Genomic DNA, 22,385 nt, shown 5'->3' with positions numbered 1-22,385 from the left:
AATTCAGAATCCTCCTCAAGTACCAAACTGCCTCCAAAGCCACAATCCAATCAAGAAACCCCCTCTGCAAGTGATCTGTGTCCACTGGAGAAGAAAACGCAGCCAAACAAGGGCTACAAACCTGAAAATTCAGGCCAACCAGTGTCCACACCTCCTATGAGGAAAAACGCTGAAGAGAAGGTACCTTCGGGTCCAACAGATGAAGCCCAAGTGAAGGTAGAGCTACCAGCAAGATCGGTTCAGAAAAAACGCAGCAACCATGGCTGCAAATCTGAAAACGCAGAGGTATAAGGGGCTGAATATGGAAACGTTGAAGAAATAGGTACACCCAAGCCTCAGATCAGCAAATCAGCATCAGAAACCTGTAGAAGAAAAAAACGCAGCAAATATGCTGCTGTTGGCCTATACAAAACAGGCGACCAGCACTACAGGGGGGGGTATGAATGCCGAGAACTGCTGAAAACTGCTGTAGACAGCCACCTGAAGAAAAACGCAGCAACCTATGTGCTGCTGCCCTTGCTGAAAACGCAAAAACGCAGGTCTGTCCAGGGGCCAAAAAAACGCAAATATGAAGAGGTATAGGAGGGAGCATCCAACGCTGAAAATCACCGACGCTCTGATACCATGATAGAATGTGCAGCGGAAGAAGGGAAAGTGGAAACACAGGAGGGAGAGAGAGAGAGAGAGAGAGAGAAAGATGGAGAGGAAACACAGGTGAGAACCTGCTCTCAATATCATCATCAAAAGGAATACATGTCCCGAGCAAGAGGGGAGAACCTCGTAAGTGAGGGACTGCAGCTAGACAAGCTAGGCAAGCAATGCAAGCAGTAAAATATGAGGGAGGCATGCCGGCTATATATACCTCTACATGAAGGCAGCCGACTAGGGATAAATACCTCCACGACTGGGGAAAATCCCAAGACCATAAAATGGGGAATAAATATGGGTAAAATATGAGTGAGGGGTGACCAGCCCCTCTGACTAACATGGTCAGCCCTAAAGGCTAAAATAGGACACCAAATAGGAAGCCAGCAAGTAGGGGATGATGTCTAACAGTCTAGACTCTAGACGCAAGAGTCTCAAATCTCATCATCAGATGAAGATGATGAGTCTTCTGAAGAGAGCATGCCTCCATCATTGATACCATTGCCCTCTTCATCGAACTCTGGCTCAGCAACAACGCTCCAGTGCATCCTCGTCATGTGCCTCGGGAATCTGAGTGTGAATGAGTTCGACAGCCTCATTTGCACGCCTTTGCTGGGTGCGACGAACTGGAAGCTTTCCCTTGCGAATGCTCTCTCGTCTCGCAGAGCCTGGATCTAGAGCTGCCTGGCGTAGAGGAATGCTGAGAGATCGTGCACGTGAGCGGGTCACACAACGATCCACACTCTCAAGCTCTCTATGTAAAGCTCTCAAAATCTCATCTTGCTCATCTCTAATCTGCCGATCCACAAGCTCCGGGCTGGGTTCATCTACCAATTTGAGTAGTGTTGGAGCAACCTGTTTAAACATGCCACAAATTGCATATTGGATATTCATTGAACTAGAAAAAAATTTCTACTTCTAAGTTCTTCTTGAGTCCAAATTCCAATTTATACCTGCTTCGGTGACCCCAAAGCATGGTAGCTTCGCACGAGCCTCATGTTAGCTCTGCAGTACACCAACTTCTCTAATTGAGAAGTACTAAGGCGATTCCGAATCTTGGTGTGTATAAGAGAGTATGAGCTCGAGTTCCGCTCACATGCTCCAGCTGAGCAATCCTGTGCAAAAATGAGTGCAAAATGCGAGCAAATTTGTAAATCTTTTAATGCTAAAACATCAAGCTTCACTTCCGAAGACTATACTTTAGAGATTAATTACAAGTTACCTGAGATAGAACACGAAGAGCAAAGCGTGAAAGGTTTGGAAGACCAACCTTTCATAAGAGTGCCACCATGTCAAAGGGAATTTCATGGCTTCCTTCCTCAATGACACAGGTCTCACAAATGAAGCACCAATACCACTCATGTACGTGGTGAGCTCTCTATCGATCTGAAGTTACTCCTCCTCTGAGAACATCCTTCCAACATACTCTGACTGCTTCATGCTCAAAGCAGTATTATTCCATAGCTCTGGCGACCTGTAGAGAGGATGGAGCATGGTAGCCATCGCATGGATGGGACGGCTCATGAATGTCCACCGTTTGTCTACAATGTCCAAGATCTCATCTCGGCTGAAAATGAGAGATTGAAAATACATGTCTTAGGTTATAGTGCTAAGTGTACACATGTCAGTCCTGCCATGTCATGAGAATCGAGAATCGAGAATCGAGAAGTCATAAAAATCAAAGAAAGAGGAAGAAATTAGAACTATTGCTTACTGTTGAGCAGTCATCATGGAGCACTAAGCAACATGGTCTTTCATTTGCATAAACAAATGAAAGACCAGCCCCAAAGTTGAGCCCTCCATGTCTGTAAGTCGGAGAAGGACATACACGGGCTTAAGTGCAACTGAAAGGCTATGAACTTGCTGCCAAAAATCATCATCCAGGATCCGCCTCTGCAAGTATTTTGTACGCTCATCCTCTGAATGATGCATCTGTCGCCACCTTGGATCCACAACTGTTGATGATAGTGAATCTCTTATCTTGTAGAGCCTATCCAAGACCAAGAATATGTAGGCAAACCTGGTCTTGGAGGGTCTCACCATATCCAAAGGGCTATGGCTCCGAAAGATGGCAAGAGTCTGATGCTTCTTGCGGAAGAGGTGGTGATCTTTACAGCATCTGCAACAATGGGCTGCACCCAAACAAGCTTCCCAATGTCTTCCATAAGTAAATCAAGACAATGGGCAGCACATGGAGTCCACACTATATGTGGAAACTCTGCCTCGACCATTTGACCCATTGCCTTGCAGTTAGAGGCGTTGTCGGTCACCACCTGCACAACATTGTCCTCCCCAACCTCAAGGATAGCCTGTCGAATGTGGCCATAAATGAACTCCCCTGTGATCCTGTCTCCTGCTCTCCCTGCATCCATGGCACGCAAGAAATAGGTGCCCAAGCAAGATGACACAAGGATATTGATTATGTGCCTCTTGCGAATGTCTGCCCAACCATCTGAAATAATAGTGCATCCAAACTCCTGCCAACCTGCTTTCACAGGAGTGAGCGCCTTGTCTATCAAGGCCTTCTGCTCATCCAACATGGATGTACGCATCTTCGTATACTCAAGACCTGTCCACGTCTCAGTAGGCCCTACCTACGCAATTGCTTTCACCATTCTTTTCCATTGGTCTGTCCTTAACACATTGAAGGATATATTACACTCAATAAGAGTACGACAAATCTCCATTTCTGCCACCCTTTGCCGCTCCTTTACCCAAGCTTGTGATGAGATACAAGAACACAGAGTGGATTGCTTTGATGCCTCCCCTGTACCTCTCGCATCTTGTGGCAAGAGGTCCTCATCATCGGCAGTACGTGTCCTCTTCCTGCCTGTGGTGGATTGGGCTGAAGCCAAAAGACTTTCACCCTCATCTAGTGTACCTGAACCTGTAACATCTCCAATAAAAGCATCACGGAGAGCATCTTGCGTACTTTCACCACCTCTAACACTGCTTGCACCACCCATTGCAGGTCCCTCAAAGCTTGTGGTATTTTATCACATGGACCACATTGATTGGTGCACTCGATACCTGTCATGTGCTTGATGACGCGAGTTATGGTGCTAGTGTACTGCTCCCCGCAATACTTGCATGCCCATAGCCGAGTACCTGACCCTTGCTGAGAAGGGGTGTTAACAACCCTCAGGACATTGGTGTGGATTGCCCAGTTCGGGTTAGTCTTGCGCGGCATGATGAAGTCTGGGCGGGAGAGAGAGCGAGGAAATTTGCTCTGCAAAGTTTTGCAGGTACACACAGGACACTCGATTTTGCAAGTACACACAAAATGCCCAAAATTTGGTCGCTTATCTACAATCGCCTGATCGCCACACACGCGCCTCGCCACACGCCACATATTTTTATTTTTATTTTTATTTTAAATGATTGCGTACGGATCCGTACAGTACGGTACCGTACCGTACCGTACGATTGTACGGTAATGTACGGATCCGTACATACGTACGGCAACAACCTTGGTTTCACGTCAGTTGGTTAAAGCCATATGCAAGTCCTTTCCCTTCAAAGGTCAAAGACGAAGCGGAACCAGATATTGTTGATGAAGCAAAAGGTATGGTTCCAGAACAGATCCTTCTGCACCGTTTCAATCATGGCTCAAGCCGAAGACTAAGACATTTCCTCACGAAGTTTCAGGGCTGAGCGGTATGGCTCCACAAAGAGTTTTTCGAAGACTATCCGGCGTTATAGACGGATTATTTGGAGGCTATGTAGCTTCCGTCAAGTTAAGCAGAAGGGGATGTCACGTGCATCCCACACTTACATGCCACGTAAACATATCTGTACAGAAGGTGCAAGACCTGGGATGGTGAACAGGTCCCATGTGAGCTCAGTCCAGGACGAGTCAACCAGGGAGCCATCTTAGTTGTCCAAGGTCAAGTGTGCATTCCAAGGTCAGGTGGGTACTGTCCTACACATGAAATAGTGCCAGTCCGCGCTGTGAGTCTCCCTCTAGAATGATGTCAATGATTCTGTGTATCTGGTATGGTACCAGATGCCAGATCACTGAGTAGTTAGTTAGGGTTTGCATTTAGAACAAGGGGCCAGCCCATAGGGCTACCCCGGGTCTTTGTGTGGGCATGGGGATAGTGTGGAACCACCCCCATGAGGGCCAGGAAGGCCCTGGCTGTAGGACAACCCTAGGGGCAAGCTAAAGGCAGATTTCAGGAGATGCAGCCTTTGTGTGGCTGGGGAAGCCCATACAGGCTGCCCAGCCCTCAAGAGGTTTGCAAAACCATTGTCCAGCCATACAGAAGCAGGCGCATGATGCCCAGCCAATTAGGAAAAAAACGCAGCATTTTGTGATTATTTCAGCATTAAATGCTGGAATTTCAGTCGTGGGAACATTTATTGCTGGCCACCTGGTTTAAAACTGGCCGACTGCTCTTGTAGTAGTATAAAAGGGTGAGCCCACAATCCCATAATCTCATCTCATATTTCACCAAGAGCCAAGGCAAACAAGGGCTAGACAAGCCAAGGAGTTGCTAAAGCAAAGGGGTGAAGGACTGCAGGTCAAGGGCATAGATTTCTCAGCTAAGAAAGGTCAAGTTCTCTGTATTTTCTTTTCAGATTCACATCATTCTAATAAAGCAAATACACCATCCGTGGTGGGGGCCCTACAGAGGGTATTTGGGACCCAATACTGTGTCCTCTCCATCTCTCTCCCTCTCTCTCTTTTTTCTGCACATCTTCATTCAGTTTTGTGCATTAATTCCGTCGTGAAAAGGGTGCTGATTTCTGAGCATTGAAGTTACCGATCTTCTCCGAAGCTTCCGCATGTTACAGTGGTATCAGAGCCTACTTCAAGTGCAAAGATTCAGCAAAGAAACCAGAATTTTTTCTCGCTCGTGTGGCTGGTTTTTAGATGCCGGTGGACTACCCCTTTCGGAGTGACTCCTGCCCCTCGAAGGACGGTTGGTTTTTAGCCTCCGGAAGCCTCCGGACGTCTCCCACACAGATACCAGATGGTCAGATTGCGTTCCGGAGAAGAAGTGCATTTTCTTGCTCTGGCGAGCTTCGACGACGAGAGAGACCAAGAACCATGGGACCACAGTACACTAAGCAGCCCAGCTAGGGCACCAGGCTTGAGTGTTACAGACATGTTCCAACGTTTCATGTGGGAGACACATACACAGAGAAGAAGGGAGAGAAAGGGAGAGAGAGAGAGAGACATATGTCGGGATAAGTCAACTCATCAAGTGTGAGTGTGTGACTCCCCTATCACACATGTATATTTGCTCTAGTACACAGTGTGCACTTAGTACATTAAAAGTACCATGTACTATACAACTTATGGGCTAGACAGCCCAGACAGTGGCCAGTGCTTCTGAGAAGTACTCGGTTCTCCATGAAAAGTTCAAAAATAGCAACTCTCATAAATTTTAGGAGTGTGGTCCTTTGTATTCTAGGATAATCTCCCATTCCCAAAGCTTATACTTTCCAAATATTTAGACATCTTGGAGTCCACCAGACCCCTTTCATACTGGGAAATGTCGAGGCTGGTGACAGTCAACCAGGACCTCGTGTTCAGTACCTAAAGCGAACAGAGTGACGGAGTCTTACCAGGAGATTTTAGAGTCAGTAAAAGACAGATTGGCTAAAGCGCAAGAGGCCTACACTCGACAGGCCAATAAAGACCGAAGGGATATGAAGTTTTCGGAAGGGGATTGGGTTTATCTTCGGATTATGAAGCAAAGGTTCAAACAGGTGGACAAGCGATGCCCGAAGTTGTCTTTCAAGAGCTTCGGACCTTTTCCCATCAAGAAAAAGATTAATGAGGTGTCTATGCAGTTAAAGCTACCTCCGAGTTGGACTATGCATGATGTGTTTCACGTCAGTTGGTTAAAGCCATATGCATGTCCTATCCCTTCAAAGGTCAAAGACGAAGCGAAACCAGATATTGTTGATGAAGCAGAAGTTATGGTTCCATAACAAATCCTTCTGCACCGTTTCAAGCATGGCTCAGGCCGAAGACTAAGACAGTTCCTCACGAAGTTTCAGGACCGAGGGACCCATGAAGCGGTATGGCTCGACAAAGAGTTTTTCGAAGACTATCCGCCATTATTGACGGATTATTTGGAGGCTATGTAGCTTCCGTCAAGTTAAGCAGAAGGGGATGTCACGTGCATCCCGCACTTGGATGCCACATAGACATATCTGTACATAAGGTGCAGGACCTAGGACCTGGGATGGTGAACTGGTCCCATGTGAGCCCAATCAAGGTTCCATCTCAGTTGTCCGTGGTCAGGTGTGCATTGTCCTGCACAGGAATCTAAGGTCAGGTGTGCACTGTCCTGCACATGAATCTAAGGTCAGGTGTGCACTGTCCTGCACATGAAACAGTGCCAGTCCGCGCTGTGAGTCTCCCTCTGGAATGATGTCAGTGATTCTGATGGTATCGGATGCCAGATCACTGAGTAGTTAGTTAGGGTTTGCGTTTAGAACAAGGGGCCAGCCCATAGGGCTATCCCGGGTCTTTGTGTGGGCATGGGGATAGTGTGGAACCACCCCCATGCGGGCCAGGAAGGCCCTGGCTGAACCCACCAGCCATGGAGAGGCTGTAGGACAGCCCTAGTGGCAAGCTAAAGGCAGATTTCAAGAGATGCAGCCTTTGTGTGGCTGTAGGGAAGGTATGGGGCAGCCCATACAGGCTGCCCAGCCCTCCAGGTTTGCAAAACCATTGTCCAGCCATACAGAAGCAGGCGCATGATGCCCAACCAGTTAGGAAAAAAACGCAGCATTTTATGTAATTATTTTCAGCATTAAATGCTGGAATTTCAATCGTGGGAACATTTATTGCTGGCCGACTACTCTTGTAGGAGTAGTATAAAAGGGTGAGCCCACAATCCCATAATCTCATCTCATATTTCACCAAGAGCCAAGGCAAACAAGGGCTAGACAAGCCAAGGAGTTGCTAAAGCAAAGGGGTGAAGGACTGCAGGTCAAGGGCATAGATTTCTCAGCCAAGAAAGGTCAAGTTCTCTGTATTTTCTTTTCAAATTCACATCATTCTAATAAAGCAAATACACCATCCGTGGTGGGGGCCCTACAGAGGGTATTTGGGACCCAATATTGTGTCCTCTCCATCTCTCCCTCTCTCTCTCTTTTTTCCGCACATCTTCATTCAGTTTTGTGCATTAATTTCCGTCGTGAAAAGTGTGCTGATTTCTGAGCATTGAAGTTACCGATCTTCTCCCAAGCTTCCGCATGTTACAATAGCATCACTTGTATCTAAAACTTTCATGATTGCCACATGTATCGATAATTTTTCTAATGCATAAAAACCATTTACAAGCTCCTCAGATTTGAAGCTAAATCCTAAGAGACCTAAACCATCATAATTGTAAAACTTAATGCAGTCAAGCATGATGATATGATGGCCCTATCAGCCTACTCAATCAACTATGGAGAACTTTGTAATTACCGAGTAGTGAAGCCTACAAAACTTCTTGTACTGGATTCTACAGGGATGCAACAGTGACCAACTAAACCATAACCTTCTAAACTGATAAGTTTCCTATACAATGTCACAGGGGTTAGACCCCTAAGGATTCTAGACCCTCACCTATCTATTAAGGTCAATTGGTCTACACGCAAACTTTAACAACAGTGATGCTCCCACACCAACCCCGACGATTCAATACTTAAAATAATCATAACAGCAGCGATTCATTCACTGGAAAATCTACTGAGGAAAATGAAATCTGACTATACCGTTTGCTGCTCATTTGATAAGCATTGGGTGAAACATTCATCAAGCTGCCCCCGAGGCGATCTTTAACAGATCTTTTCCTGCTTTCTGCTGCTCCTCCAATGCGATCTGAATACATTCTACCCGACGAGATGGTGGCTGACCTCTGTGTACACTACAAAGGATAATTAGTGCTAGCATAGCATCATAATAAATGAAATCTTTAATTACAGGTATGTAAGAGGCAGTCTAAGAGCTTAGCTTAAGCGTCGTATTATATGGTCTGCAGTTGAGGGCACATGTGATTGAGGCATAAAAACTAAGATATACACATTCTATGCATGTATGTGCACATGTGTGTATATAATGGACATCTGTCTTCTAATGTATATGATGCAACTGCACATGCATGCGTGTAATGGACATCTATGTCTACTCATGTACATGTGGACATTATTTAAGAGCACGTGTATGTGAATAATGGGCATCTACGTCTACTCATGTACATGCACATGCTCATGAGATTGCTGACCTGACCGCCTCGTCCAACAGTAACCGTGACTTGAGGCTGAGACATTACTTTGTAGTAGGCACTTTACAAAGGACAAATTGGTGTCTGCAGCATCAAAGAAACTTACTTCTATGAACCAAACCCTAACTTTGCCTGTACATTACACGCTGGCTAAGGAAGATAGAGTATCAGAAATTGAAAGAAAGCCTGACCTGACCTCGCTCGAACTGTGGTGGTAGGGTTTGCTCCAGTCACCAAGCTGTGCTTAGTATTTACCTTCCCAATTGTGAAAAGGAAAGAATCGCGAAAGAGCCAAACAGTGCTGCAACAGAAAAACGGGGGGAAGGAAAAGGGGAAAAAAAAGGGAGGGGTACCAGTGTTGCTTTCGCTATTCTGCTGCGGGCAAGCTATGGCGGAAGCGAAATCCGCGCAAAATCGATACTCTGCAGAAGGTCAATCGCTCGGTTTCGCCTGATGAGCAGCAAGATTTGTAGCCATCCCTGTTAGAATTTTCCGCTAGGGTTGGATTTTTCTGCTAGGGTTAGTTTTTTCTTCTAGGATTAGGGCTTGCTGCTAGGGTTAGGGCAGCTAGATCACCAGTGAGGTCTCCAATGAGCTGCCCCTCCCAGCTACAGTGTTCGAAGCCGCGTTACGAAATGTGGGCGCGTTACAAAATGTGAAGAAGAATCAGCAGCAGACCTAACTACACCTCCGTCGCTGCGTTGCTGCTCAAAAACCCTAGCAAGAGACTGAGGCTGTTGTGATGGTGCTTCTCTCTCTACTGTCTAGTTTTCCGCTTCGTGAAGCCGTATTTGCATTTTAGGGTCAAAATGCTCAAAATACCTATATACATAAATGTTTTAATGATTTTTTCTTTATACATTTCTCTAAAGGCTAAATAAATAAACCCCCAAAACAGGTCTTCAAAGCAGCACTAATTAGAAAAAGTAAGGTTGCCACCACAAGTGGAAAGGATGATATATGTCATGGTGGTAGGGTTGTCTCCCAGGTTTTCTATGTAGGTAAAGGCTTCTTTAATATTCTCTTTACTAAAGCTCAGGCTGTTTCTAAGTTGTTTGCTAGAGCACCTCTGTTTATGGATCATAGGCCAATGCATGCTATCCCCTTTGATCCTTTTTTCGATGTTAATAAAAGTCTTTATGAGGCCTATCTCGTATGGGTTGAGGTGGTAGGCTTACCTCCTTGGCTTCGCCCAGCGCTAAGTGAGATAGCTAGCGATTGGCCTGGTTTTATATCTGCCAAAAGATGATGCGGGAAATTGTCATGCTAACAATGTATGTATTTCATGGAACATAGCAATAGAGACTCCCAAGTTTGTTGAAGTGGATTTAGGCGAACTAGGTAAACTAGAGCTGATGTTGAAGTTCGGGCCTTTTCCTAGAGCATGCTTTAGATGTGGTGGGTTTGGGCATATTGCTAGAAATTATGTAAAGGGGATATAGTTTAAATCAAAGGGTGAAAATAAAGATAAGCATGAGACTGGATAGAAAATACGACCATTGAAAAGGAGGTGTGCAGAGATACTGGGGAAGAGGATAAAGGAAAAGGGATCTTGGGGAATGATGGGGATTCTGCAAGAGATGGAGGTTAGAGAAAGGTGAAACGGAAAATGAGTGTAAGACATGCTAAGGAGGAGGCTAGAAAGAATGTGAACAAAGGTGTGGCTTGGGCTAATCAGGGTAGTAGATCTTCTGATAGTCTAAGTCCATCCGCTAGGGGAGGAGGATAGCGGGACCTCATCAGTTCATAAATTTAACTAGCAAGTGGACGAAGCTTAGAAAGAAATACAGAAAGAAGGGGATCATGGGGGGAGTGGGAAAGAGGTAGAGATGGTGCCTGAAACTGCATTATCATGAGCTCGACTTTCAGAGCTAATGGCTATACGTGGAATGTTAAGGGGATCAAGGATAAAAAGAAGAGTGTTGCTTTTTGGGGTTTAGTGAAGGAATGGGGTTTGTCTATATTGGCTATTCAAGAACATAATTTATGCGGGCCTAAAATTTTGAGGAAGGATAGGTTTAAGGATTGGGTTGTAATGTATGGGGGTGTGAATGGAGGGTTTAGTGGAGTCATTACCATTGTTAAAAGCTGTTTAAATCCTAGCATCATAGTTAATCATCCTAATGGAAGAATTTTGGTTGTGTGGAAATAGTTTTGGAAGGGAAGAGGATTTGGATAATTAATGCCTATGGGGCTCATAATCATAAGGTGAGGAGTGGGATGTGGGAATGGATAGCTGATTTAAACTTTCAAGGTCACTGTATATTTATGGGGGACTTCAATATGGTTGAGAAACAGAGGGATAGGTGTGGGGGGAGCACTGTTTGGATGGGACAAGAGAAGATGAAGTCAGAAGGGCTGAGAGGGAGATTAGGCCTAAGGGATGGATGGGAGATGGGTGATTGGGGCTTAGATCCTGGCCACACTTATTTTAGCTTGCAATATTTTGGGTCATCATCTAGATTAGATAGGGTTTTCTTTAGCCAACAAGCTGTGTGGGTTCCTCATACTCTGAGAAAGTCTATGGATTCCAGTACTGCATTGTCTGATCACATGTCCCTCAAATGGGGAAGGCATATAATGGACTGGGAAGAAGATGAGCTAAATAAGTTTCCTACTAGGAAACTAAGGGTAAACAACTTGCTACTAAAGGATGATCTGTTTATCAATCATATTGAAGAGGCAATAGAGAGACTTAAAAGGAGAGGTAACTTAGAAGGATCTAGGAGGACTTTTGCCAATGAAATGCAAGATATAATTAGGGGGGTTGGGAAATTGAGAGTTTAGGAAAGAAGCCAGGAAAGAAAAATATGGAGTGATCTCTTAGAATCTCTACAAAACAAGAGGCAGGTTGGGAAACTAACTGCTGAAGAGACAACTTGGTACTTTAAGTGTCAAGCTAGGTTGAAGAGTGAAGATGAGAAATGCACTAAGAGGGAGGAAATTGGATATAAATGGAAAACTTTCAACAATAAAAGGAAGCCAGACGGGTATTTGTTTAAGTTGACTGAGAGTTGAGGGGTAAGGAGGTGATAGGTAGGGTCCTGGATGAAAATGGACAGGAGATAAAAGGGATGAGGTTAATAGCCACGAAATGGGTGGAGTTTCTAGGGTTGACCCTCAGTCTTAAGGAAGACTAATCAACCAAGAGGTTCCAAGCTAAGACCAAATTGCTAGAGCAAGTTAATAGGAGATTGGACCTTGATAGGTAGGGTCCTGGATGAAAATGGACAGGAGATAAAAGGGATGAGGTTAATAGCCACGAAATGGGTGGAGTTTCTAGGGTTGACCCTCAGTCTTAAGGAAGACTAATCAACCAAGAGGTTCCAAGCTGAGACCAAATTGCTAGAGCAAGTTAATAGGAGATTGGACCTTGATAGGGCCAAATGGCTGGAGAGAGATATTGAGCTAGAGGAATGCTAGGATGCCCTTCTAAAGTTAGAGAGAGAAAAATCACCTGGATGGGATGGACTGTCTATGGAGTTCTTCATTGCTTTCTGGCCTTCATTAATAGATTTTGTATGGAGAATGTGCAGAAATGCCTTTAAAACAGGTAATCTGGATAAGGACTTAAAGGAAGGGTTGGTGAAGCATATTCCTAAACAAAATGCATGTGATAGATTTAATCATTGGAGGCCTATTACATTGTTGACTGTTATATACAAAATCTTGGCTAAAATCATTGCCATTAGAATTACCCTTGCCCTTCAAGATTTCATATATGAGAAACAACATGGCTTTATAAAAGGAAGGTCTATATATGACAATATTTATGCTGCCATGATGGGGAGAGATGTGGCCCTGAGGACTAAGCAGAAATACATCCTTTGGCAGCTTGACTTGGAGAAGGCCTATGACAGGGTTCATTGGTCATTTGTGGCTAGAGTGATGGAAAAAATGGGGCTTGGTTTCAAAATGGCATCTTGTATATACACCCTTACATTGGGAGGAAACTCAAATTATTGTTGAATGGGAGGGTGGTTGGGGGGTTTGAGGTGAACAGGTCAACTAGACAGGGTTGTCCTCTTGTTCCTTTATTATTTTCTATTGCTTCTCACCCCCTGATTGTGGCTTTAGAACATGCCTCTACTAAGGGGAGGGTAACTGGGCTAAAGTTGAGCAATGGAGAACAATCATTCAATGTTTTGCAGATGACTCTTTACTCTCTCTGGGGGCTGATAATGATAATGTTAGATTGGACTTAAGCATTATACAAGAGTTTGATTATGCCTCTAGCTCAAAATGTATTATTCACAAGTCTAAGCTAATCACCCTCTTTGAGGATAATGACTTTGACTTAGAAAGATGGGGATGTGAGGTTGTGAAGAGGGGACAAATTGTTAGATACTTAGGGGTTCCTTTTAGGGTTGAGGTGACCAACAAATAGTTAACAAACTAGGCATTGGATAGATTCTTTTTGAAACTCAAGAAATGGGAAGGCATTAGAGTCCCCTTCCATGATAGGGTGGCTATATGCAACATTGTTTTGAATGCCTATATAATGTTCTTATGCCCAGTGTTGGACTTTGGAAAAGGACATTGGCAGAAGATTGTTAAACCTATAATAAGAGACTTTGTATGGAGGAATGTTAGATCCAATAAAAAGGCATTGGCTTGGTTTGCTTGGGACAGACTTCGCCTGCCTAAAAGTGAAGGAGGTTTGGGTATTCTTCATCTTCCCTCTCATACAACTTCCAAGTTGGCTTTGCTTCTACCCAAGAAGGAAATTTAGACAATGATGCTAAAAGAACTAGTGGATTGCTCATGGTGGAAGGAGTCTGAGCAGTTGGAATGGAACTTGCTTTGTCTCATAGGGAAGGGCAACTTGTTAGATATGTGTTGGATGAGGTGCAAAAAGGTTGGCGCACATCAACAGCAGTGGATGAATCTTGCTAGGTAAGGGACTGCTGGTTTAATGGATCCAAGTTGGATAGAGGTATAACCAAGGTTCTATACAATAATGCATTGAGAATGAGTGAGGATAATGTCATTTATTGTAATAAAATATGGAGAGTGAGCTGGAGTTCTAGCTGTTGGAGAAGGAAATGGAGGCAATATGGGAGATTGAAAAGCCTACTAAATCTTAGGTCTTTATGTGGAGAGTTGCATGGAAGCTTTGCCTATTGGTTCTAAATTGGTACAGAGGAATTTTACCAGTGGATGTTGGCCTTGATGTAAGACTGCATTGGAAGATGGAAAGCATGCATTTTGGGATTTCCCTACCATTAGGGGTACTTGATCCAAGATTGGGAAATGGATCCTTAGTAACTTAGGGGTACAAGGACAATGGGGGATAGGGAGTTGGGAAACAAATGGTGGACATGTTGATTTGATTTTTAATATAGTCAGATTCTGCTGTTTGTGGGAGATCTGGAATTCTAGAAATTGTATTATTTTTCAGAAAGCTTGTGACATAGGAATTGATGTGAATGGGTTGATGCATAAGTGTATATGTACGTGCTAGTCTATATGCTTGGTTAACAAGTTAAATGGGGAAGAGCTGGTTCAGATGATTAAGGCTCTGCAACAATCAGCCACCATCACTTGATCCCTATCCTTTTGGTGTGACTTGCAATTTTACTGGGCTTTGCCTAACTATGTGGTGTTCTTGCTTTCATAGCCTTGCAAAGCTGAAATTGGAACCCAAACCAGTCAAATATGGACCTAAAACTAAGAGATGGTACAAGAAGGTAAAGCAAACAAGTTACACTTTTGTTGCCTTTATTGAGAACCCAACTGGCACCAGACCAACAGTCAAAATCTGGTTCAAGAAGGGTGATGTGTTGGAGAAACATGCTCATAGGGGATGCACTGCTCAAGCTATGGTGGAAGCCTGCATTTTGCTTGGTTAATCAGATTTCTTGGGAGAAATCATCCTCTGTATTTGAGGATGATAGATAGGAGTTGATTTGTAACTTGCTTAATAGAGGGTGATGGATAAATTAGCTATTGTTGTGGTAGCCTGTTTGTAAGGCTAAAAGGATGTAATTCTTTTTTATATACTATGTGTGTATGTATGTGTGTGTGTGTGTGTGTGTGTGTGTGTGTATGTATGTATTGGTCCCAAAAAAAAGGTTGGCCTCGAGCCTTACCTGCCTCCTTATACCTATGAGAAAGAGTAAAGAACTTAGAGAGATGGGAAAGTGTGGACACATAGCGAACGAGTGGGAGAGTGGCAAGTTACTATCACACGTGTAGGGGCGCATGTCCCCGTACGTCGAGGGGACATCCAATCTCTTATGTGTGCATACACGATTGAGATAGTCGATCCTTGGCTGCAAGGGGTGGAGGAGCATGGTGGGGGTTAGGGAGATGGGGAGTTTGAGGAAACAAAGGAGATGAAGCGATCCCATGATGAAGAAGGTGGTGAGAGGGAGAGGAAGAAAAATGTTCCCGATTGGATTAATGGCTCAACACGCATGCTTAGAGCCAAGGAAGGAAGGTATGCATGAAGGTGAACCCTGAGTTTATCAATAATCGAATTGGGCTATTTCCTTTGTGTAGTGTTATCATCTTCTCTCTAGGTAAACCCCCTGCTAAGGTAGAGGTAGGCAAGTGGTTACAGGAGGATGTCTTGCATTTCTAATGTGTTTTATTTAGGGATTCTTTAATGTCTTATTCAGTAAAGGGCAATCTGTCTTAGAACTGTTCGCGAAAGCTCTACTTTTCATGGCCCATAAGTTGGTGCATGTGTTCCCTTTTGTTCCCCTCTTTGATGTAAATAGGAGCCTTCAAGAGGCTTGCCCGGTGTCGGTTGAAATTTCTGGACTTCCTCCTTGGCTTAGACCTGCATTGTGGGATGTTGTATGCCCATCTTCATTAATAAACAAATGTCCTTGTAAAATAGATAAATTTATGAGTTTTTATAGTGTAAAAATCAGTGATTTTATTGAATGAGACATTTTCACTTAGAATCTTCAAATTTCGAGTCCAAATTGGAATTTGCGTGCGATTTTATCCTAATATAGGATTTTATAGCATCCAAAACGAACACCGGATCAAGCTTATACGCGAATTTTAGTTATTTTTAGTTTAGAAAACAATGACCTTCAAACCTTAATACATGCACGATCGGGCGTCTGATTGACGGACGGTCTGCACCCCAATGACCAGGGGAACATCCTGGACATTTTTGCCCAAAAAAAAATTACCCCTACGGGCAAGCCGGTACACAAATCGAGGCCGACGTCCCAAATTTGTGGACCCCGCTCCAAAAAGGACCGTACACACTCACCAGGGTGCCCCGTACAATGGTCGTGTAAGGACCGAAGACTGACCACCCACTGTATGGTCCACACGTACCGCCATGTGGACATCCATGTTGCCTCTTACCAAAAGGGTATATGTGTATCACACCTTTGCATGTGCACCACCACCATACCTTTCCCCAGCCCATGTAGACCACTGATCGATACACTTTGATGGTACATCGTCCTTTCAACTGTACTTTGCTCAGTACCCGCACTTGTGCCCTGCAGCTATATAAACCCCCGGGGTACTCCATGGCCACCAGCACCCCTTTGCGTAGAGTACACCCTGCACAAGACCATACCACTAGGCTGTACCACCCTTCTGCGCTACATACTGTACTTGTAGCCATCCCTTGTAGCCTTCCTCTCAGCAATTCTCAATCACCCCACCCTTGTGAGGAGAGGGTGTCCTTAATTCTTCTTCCCCCTCCCCCCCGGTGTGAAGAGACTTACAGCAGCCCTCACCCCTTCAGCAAAACTTTTTTGCCTTTAGGACATCTCACAAATCCCCCCCCCATTTGCATAGACTTTAGCAATAGGTTTTTGAGCCTAGAGGAGGTTCACACGCCATAGTTTTTTCCTCATAGAGTGAGCAAACGATCTCGGAATCGAGATCCGACTGAAGCATTGTGAACGCGGCGTCGAGCACTACAAGGCGGTGATAAAGATGGCCCCATCCCGAAAATGCCAAAATGTCACCTCGAGAGAAGCACGCAACAATGAGATTAGAGAAGATGCTCCTAATGCGGCTCCAACCCTCTCGTTTGCAAGCTCCACAAGGGAATGGTGGTCAGGTTAGTTTGGTTATCATTTAAAAAGAGTTTTTCTTTAATAATGTCAATAAATCAAGAAAGAAGATGCATATCTTTCCCATTGAAAAAAATGTTAAAATTTTTATAAAACTACTATTTAAAGTGATGTTGTATCTTGTAATCAATGGTTTGTATTGAAATTGGTATCTTTAAGAGAAAGAGTACAGGTTTTTTTTCTCTTGGCAACGCTAACTCCGTTTTCGTGCTTGTGTAGTTGGGCGGCATCGTTAGCAAATCGACCCATGGTATCCCTCATACCATTGGGAGAATGAGGTTTGCTAATGGAGGCGAGTGATTGTGATGCTGTCTAGTTCTGAGGGTCCTGGCTAGTGCGGTGAATAAGCCCACCCTAGCGCATACACATCCCTCTGATAGGCGGGAGGATCGAGCTACGGAGCCTGAGGGGGGGGCGACAGGCCGGCTTGAGACCTCACCAATGGCCGACGCGACGACGAGGTGTATGGTCCCGTAGGGTTTTGCCCAGCATGTAGAGGCTGGAAGGCCGAATTCTAGATCATTGGCAGTATAAAGGAAAAGAATAAGAGAGCCGATTTAGCTTGTATGAAATTGATTCTTGTATAAACTTTTTTTATAAATCTTGCCTTTCGCATTATAGTATTGTGGAAAGAGGCTGTTTTAACGAACCTTGTGAAAGAGGCTGTTTTAAAACGAACCTTGTGAAAAGGGCCTTAAGGAACATATTTATTTATGTCAAACAGTGTGGTAGGATTAATTAGAAAACAAATTGACGCGTGAGTAGGGTGGAAAGTGGGAGGATGAAATGCCCCGACAGCACCATTCCACGGACGGGTGGACCCGATTAGTCAGGTAGCTTTCCAACAGATTAAGTGAAAGCCCTACGCTAGATAAAGAGATTTTCGGGTAACTCTATTCTAGAAGACTAGGCCAGCGGTTATGCCTTGCATGGATGAGGAAAAAAGCATTGTCTCTAGGAAATCAAGATTAGTAGTTGCCCAAATTAGGATCATTTACCCTATGGGTAATTTGATTTTTAGAAGACCACGCTCCCCCTTTGGGATAGGACTAGGTCTTACTTACAAATTGTATCCTTGAATCTCTGCATGGTCAAGGTGTCGACGAGTAGTAAATTTTCTCCAAGTTAAGACTTAGTAGACTATCTTAAGTGTTTTCCCTATTTTGGAAGGGGGGAACCTTACAATTAGTATCAGAGCCGATCTTAGCTCCTAGGACTTACCATTTAAGGACTGTTTTACAATGTATGTTTTACCTAACATACTGCTAATTAATAAAAATGCCTTACTAAGAACAGTTTGAATTGATGTTTGAATAATTGTAGGAAGAGGAAGATACCTACTCGAAGTTTGTAGCTTTCCAGTGTATCTTCAAGACCGCTTGTCACTCCTCAAATTTTGAGTTCTATGAAACCATGGTGCAGATACTAGAGAAGATGTCCCTTCCCCATTTCTCTCATATCAAAAGAGGATGGGGTAAAGATTTCTAGAGTCGTGGGCCGAGATATTTCTTCATCCGAGTGGATTGAGTTGGGAACCTTACCACCGACCTAAGGCAAATTTGTGGGATTGAAAAGTTGAAGATGGTCCGTTTATTTTGGTTCGTGGTGGGTACTCCCAGACCCGACACCTATGTGACTATAGACGGGATTTGCATACCACGGGATCGTTGGGTGTATGACCGAGTGATGCAGATCTTACCTGCCAACAGCGTAGCTATGTTGGAATCTAGCCCAATCCAGAGTCTACCACCCTTACTATCAGTTTTTCGAGTCTTAGTAGAAACTATAGCGAAAACCCCATACTTTGCCTATGTGGACCGCTCTACCCTTATGTCATAGTCAAGCTTAGGAATTTCCCTTCATAAAACAAATAAGACTAATTATATTAGTCTCAGATCTTTGTAATAAAACTTGTCTTTGTAAATATTTGGGAAATAAAATGATTTCAATGTTTTACTTTAAAAAAAGCTCAAGTGTTATGCAAAGTATGAATCTTGTAATCTTAAAAGCTTAATCTTACAATGGTGGTCAGGACAATCAGCCTCCACTTCCCGATGCGCTATACACCGATATCCAGGAGAAGAAGCTCACGCTCAAGCAAATGCAACCTCCCTCCTTTAAAAGGAGAAGGTTCAAAGATTGAGAAGGATGTTGAAGTCTAGATTGAAGCGATGGACGATTATTTCTCTATTGCTGCCGGTACTGGAGCAGCAAATCAGTCTATGCTTGCACGGTTTCACCTCACTGGAGATGCTAAACTCTGGTGGAAACAATGGTGCCATGACAAGGGAGTCGCCGCGCTAAACGTGGGAAGACATCAAGCAAGCCGTGGAGGCAAGATATCTTCCCCCATCCCATGAGTCCATAAAGTTGAATGAGTTTTTTAGTCTCAGGCAATATAGCTTAACTCTCAAAGACTACTATTCCAAATTTATCACTCTTTGGAAGTATGCCCCAGCTATGACTAGCAAGTGGCTCGTTTCTACCAAGGGTTAAATGAACCCTTAGATTCTCGCCTCAAAGCAATGAGGCCAAGCACGTTACAGGATGCTCTCATACGAGCAAAGCCCCTTGTGACAGAACTAAGGATCGACAAAGCTAAGCTTCAAAAGAGATCTTACTCTGAGGTAAACCCTAAAGATCAGCCCTACAAGAAACCCCAAAAGAATTTCCCCTACTACAACAGAGGATGGCAAAGCAACTCTTTTGTCCCCCGCTCGTATGCTGCTTCAGAGAAGGCCCTTTGTGTTTTGAATGCAATGAGCCGGGACACTTTAGGGCCAACGGTCCCAAGCTAGCAACATTATTTCCCCAAGGTGGCAGAAGAAATCAAGGCTGTGGAACCCTTATCCACCAAGGTGCAAGAGGTGGTGGACGTGGCAGAGGCCGCAAAGAAACAGTTGCTAGAACTACATGTACTATAAGTGAAGAACTGACCTTGGAAATGGCTTAAGAAGAGCGCGCCACCGTCCATGCGACGGTAGAACATCAAGGTTTGAATCAACAATTTGGTGTAATCCAAACCCTAGCCACTCATCGCGGTAAGCCATTCTAACTTTTGATTGATTGTGGTAGTACCCATTCATTTCTTTCTCCTAGGTTTTTGCAAAAATTAAACTTGGGTCAAAAAACAACTAGAAGAATGAATGTAGAGTTAGCTAGTGGAAAGAAGTAGTATCTCACCACTCTATAGGAAACCTTGATTTTGAGCTGGGTAATGAGCAAACTCATGGCCACTCTAGAGTCCTACCATTAGGAGTTTATGATGGAATCCTTGGGATGGATTGGTTAATTGCAGACAAAGCTAGCATTCACTGTAACTAGGGGAGTATCACTTTTGAAAATGAGCATGGCCAAGTAGTATCCGTTCAGGGAAAAACAGGTAAACCTAAATCTAGGGTAGTCAAGGCAAAACATCTTCTCAAGGGAGCACGTAATGGTCAATAAGTTTTCCTAGTCAAGCTCAACAAAGCCGTTGAGCCTAGTAAGGAGACAGAACCCTCTTAGCTCCAAGAATTCTCTGACATCTTTCCTGGACGAGCTTACAGGGCTACCGCCTCCTTGAGAAATCGATCATGAAATCGAGGTGATCCCTGGAGCTCAACCCATCTCAAAAACGCCCTATAAAATGTCCCTCCCTGAAGCCATTGAACTTAAGGAGCAACTTTCTCAACTCATTGAGCAAGGATTTGTACGCCCCAGTAGCTCTTCTTTGGGAGCACCTATTCTTTTCCAAAAGAAGAAGGATGGTACTCTTCGCCTCTACATAGATTATCGAGGGCTAAATCAAGTCACTGCTGTCAAGAATAAGTATCCTATCCCTCCCATATCAACGAGCTTCTTGATGACAGGCTTCATGGGGCCAAAGTTTTCTCAAAAATAGATTTGAGGTCTGGTTACTATTAGATCAGAGTCAAGGAAGCATATATACCCAAGACAGACTTCAATACCCATTATGGCCACTGTGAGTTTACTGTAATGTCATTCGGGTTAACCAATGCTCCTACAACCTTCAACCACCTAATGCAAGATATATTCCGTCCTTACATGGATGAATTTGAGCTTGTCTTTTTTGATGACATTTTAGTCTACTCCAAGTCAAATGGCAGAGCATGAGGAGCATGTGCGTAGGGTTCTGCAATTGCTGTGCAGACACAAACTCTATGCCAAGAAGAGCAAATGTACCTTCTTTACCCATTAAATTGAGTATCTTGGGTTCATTTTCTCTGAAGATGGCATCTCAATAAATCCCACCAAGGTCAAAGATATATTGGATTGGCTACCCCCTAAATCAATTCGTGAAGTTTGTGGGTTTTTGGAAATCACATGATGGTATAGGATTTTCATCAAGGATTATGTCCTGGTAGCTGCACCCTTGACGGATCTTCTTAAGAAGGATTGCAAAATAGTATGGCTGCCAATTCATCAAAACAGTTTTGATCAGCTCAAGGCCATTATTACTTCAGCCCCAGTCCTGAAACTTCCCGATTTCACCAAGGAGTTTGAAGTGGTTATTACTGATGCCAATAGTCTAGCACTTGTTGGGTGTCTTAGGCCAAGAAGGAAGACCAGTCGCTTATACTTCTCGCCCCGCAAGGTTAAGCAATATGAAGCAAATTATGTCACCCATGCTTTGGAGCTCTTAGCAGTTGTTCATTGCCTCAAAATATGGAGACATTATCTCTTGGGGAGCGAATTCCAGCTTGTAACTGACCACAAAAATCTAAAGTGGATCTTCACCTAGCCTAACCTCAACATGTGGCAAAGGAGATGGATTGAAATCCTAAAAGAATATGACTTCGACATCAAATTCCACCCTGGGAAAGATAATGTGGTAGCAGATGCACTTAGCCGCAAATCTTTCTTAAGTGCAATTTCGATGCCAAATGATCCCATACTAGTCAAGGTGAAGGAAGTCTCATCTCATGATCTAGATTATCAGAGGATGGTGAAGTTAGTAGAAGAAGGGGAAAATTCAGAAAAGGAGAAGAATCTAATGAAGGGATACTCCACTCATGAAGGAAACCTCTACTTCAATCACAGGCTATGTATCCCTAAGGATCCCGTTTTAAAGAAACTAATTCTCCATGAAGCTCATGATAGTCCCGCTGCTGCGGGACACCCAGGCTATGTAAAAACATTAAATGCCGTAAGGAGAAGCTTTCATTGGGCAGGCTTGAAAAATGATGTCCTTACTTGAAGCAATGTCTCTCATGCCAAAGGATCAAAGCTGAAAGGGTCCAGATGCCTGGGAAACTTCAGCCCTTGGATATTCCCCAAATGAAGTGGGAGTGCATTAGTATGGATTTTGTTACAAGTCTCCCCACTGTACAAGGAGGATATGACTCCATTCTGGTAGTAGTGGACTTACTTACCAAAGTAGCTCATCTTATACCAGCAAAGAAGACCTTCAAAGCTTTTGATGTTGCTCGATTATTCATCAAGGAAG

At 44.0% G+C, this 22,385-nt stretch overlaps 1 protein-coding gene and 1 pseudogene across 4 annotated transcripts in view; both read right to left on the bottom strand.

Moving 5' to 3' along the window:
- Positions 1-9,660, bottom strand: part of LOC147605300 (uncharacterized) — a 65,123-nt gene extending 55,463 nt beyond the window's left edge. The window contains exons 1-4 of one of the 3 annotated variants that reach the window (XM_086793936.1): positions 9,233-9,321; positions 9,071-9,119; positions 8,880-8,963; positions 8,371-8,513 (exon numbers count right to left, since the gene is read on the bottom strand). In XM_086793936.1, coding sequence (XP_086650062.1) covers positions 8,371-8,513; positions 8,880-8,924 — 188 coding nt within the window. In that variant the 5' untranslated portion in view covers positions 8,925-8,963; positions 9,071-9,119; positions 9,233-9,321. Of the gene's footprint in view, positions 1-8,370; positions 8,514-8,879; positions 8,964-9,070 lie in introns of all 3 variants that reach the window. The other 2 variants (XM_086793935.1, XM_086793937.1) reach the window with 2 other exon arrangements.
- On the bottom strand, positions 701-1,857 carry LOC147605301 (uncharacterized; annotated as a pseudogene). The gene is made up of 2 exons (XR_015265228.1): positions 1,599-1,857; positions 701-1,500 (listed from the first exon to the last, which is right to left on the bottom strand). The product of XR_015265228.1 is annotated as an uncharacterized LOC147605301 (transcript).
- Positions 9,661-22,385: the final 12,725 nt, after the last annotated feature.

Source organism: Cibotium barometz, chromosome 60 (genome assembly GCF_041138505.1).
Source record: "Cibotium barometz isolate CiBa-2024 chromosome 60, ASM4113850v1, whole genome shotgun sequence".
Lineage (NCBI taxonomy): Eukaryota > Viridiplantae > Streptophyta > Polypodiopsida > Cyatheales > Cibotiaceae > Cibotium > Cibotium barometz.
Note: the sequence above shows the minus strand (reverse complement) of the source record. Positions and strands in the feature narration are given on the sequence as shown.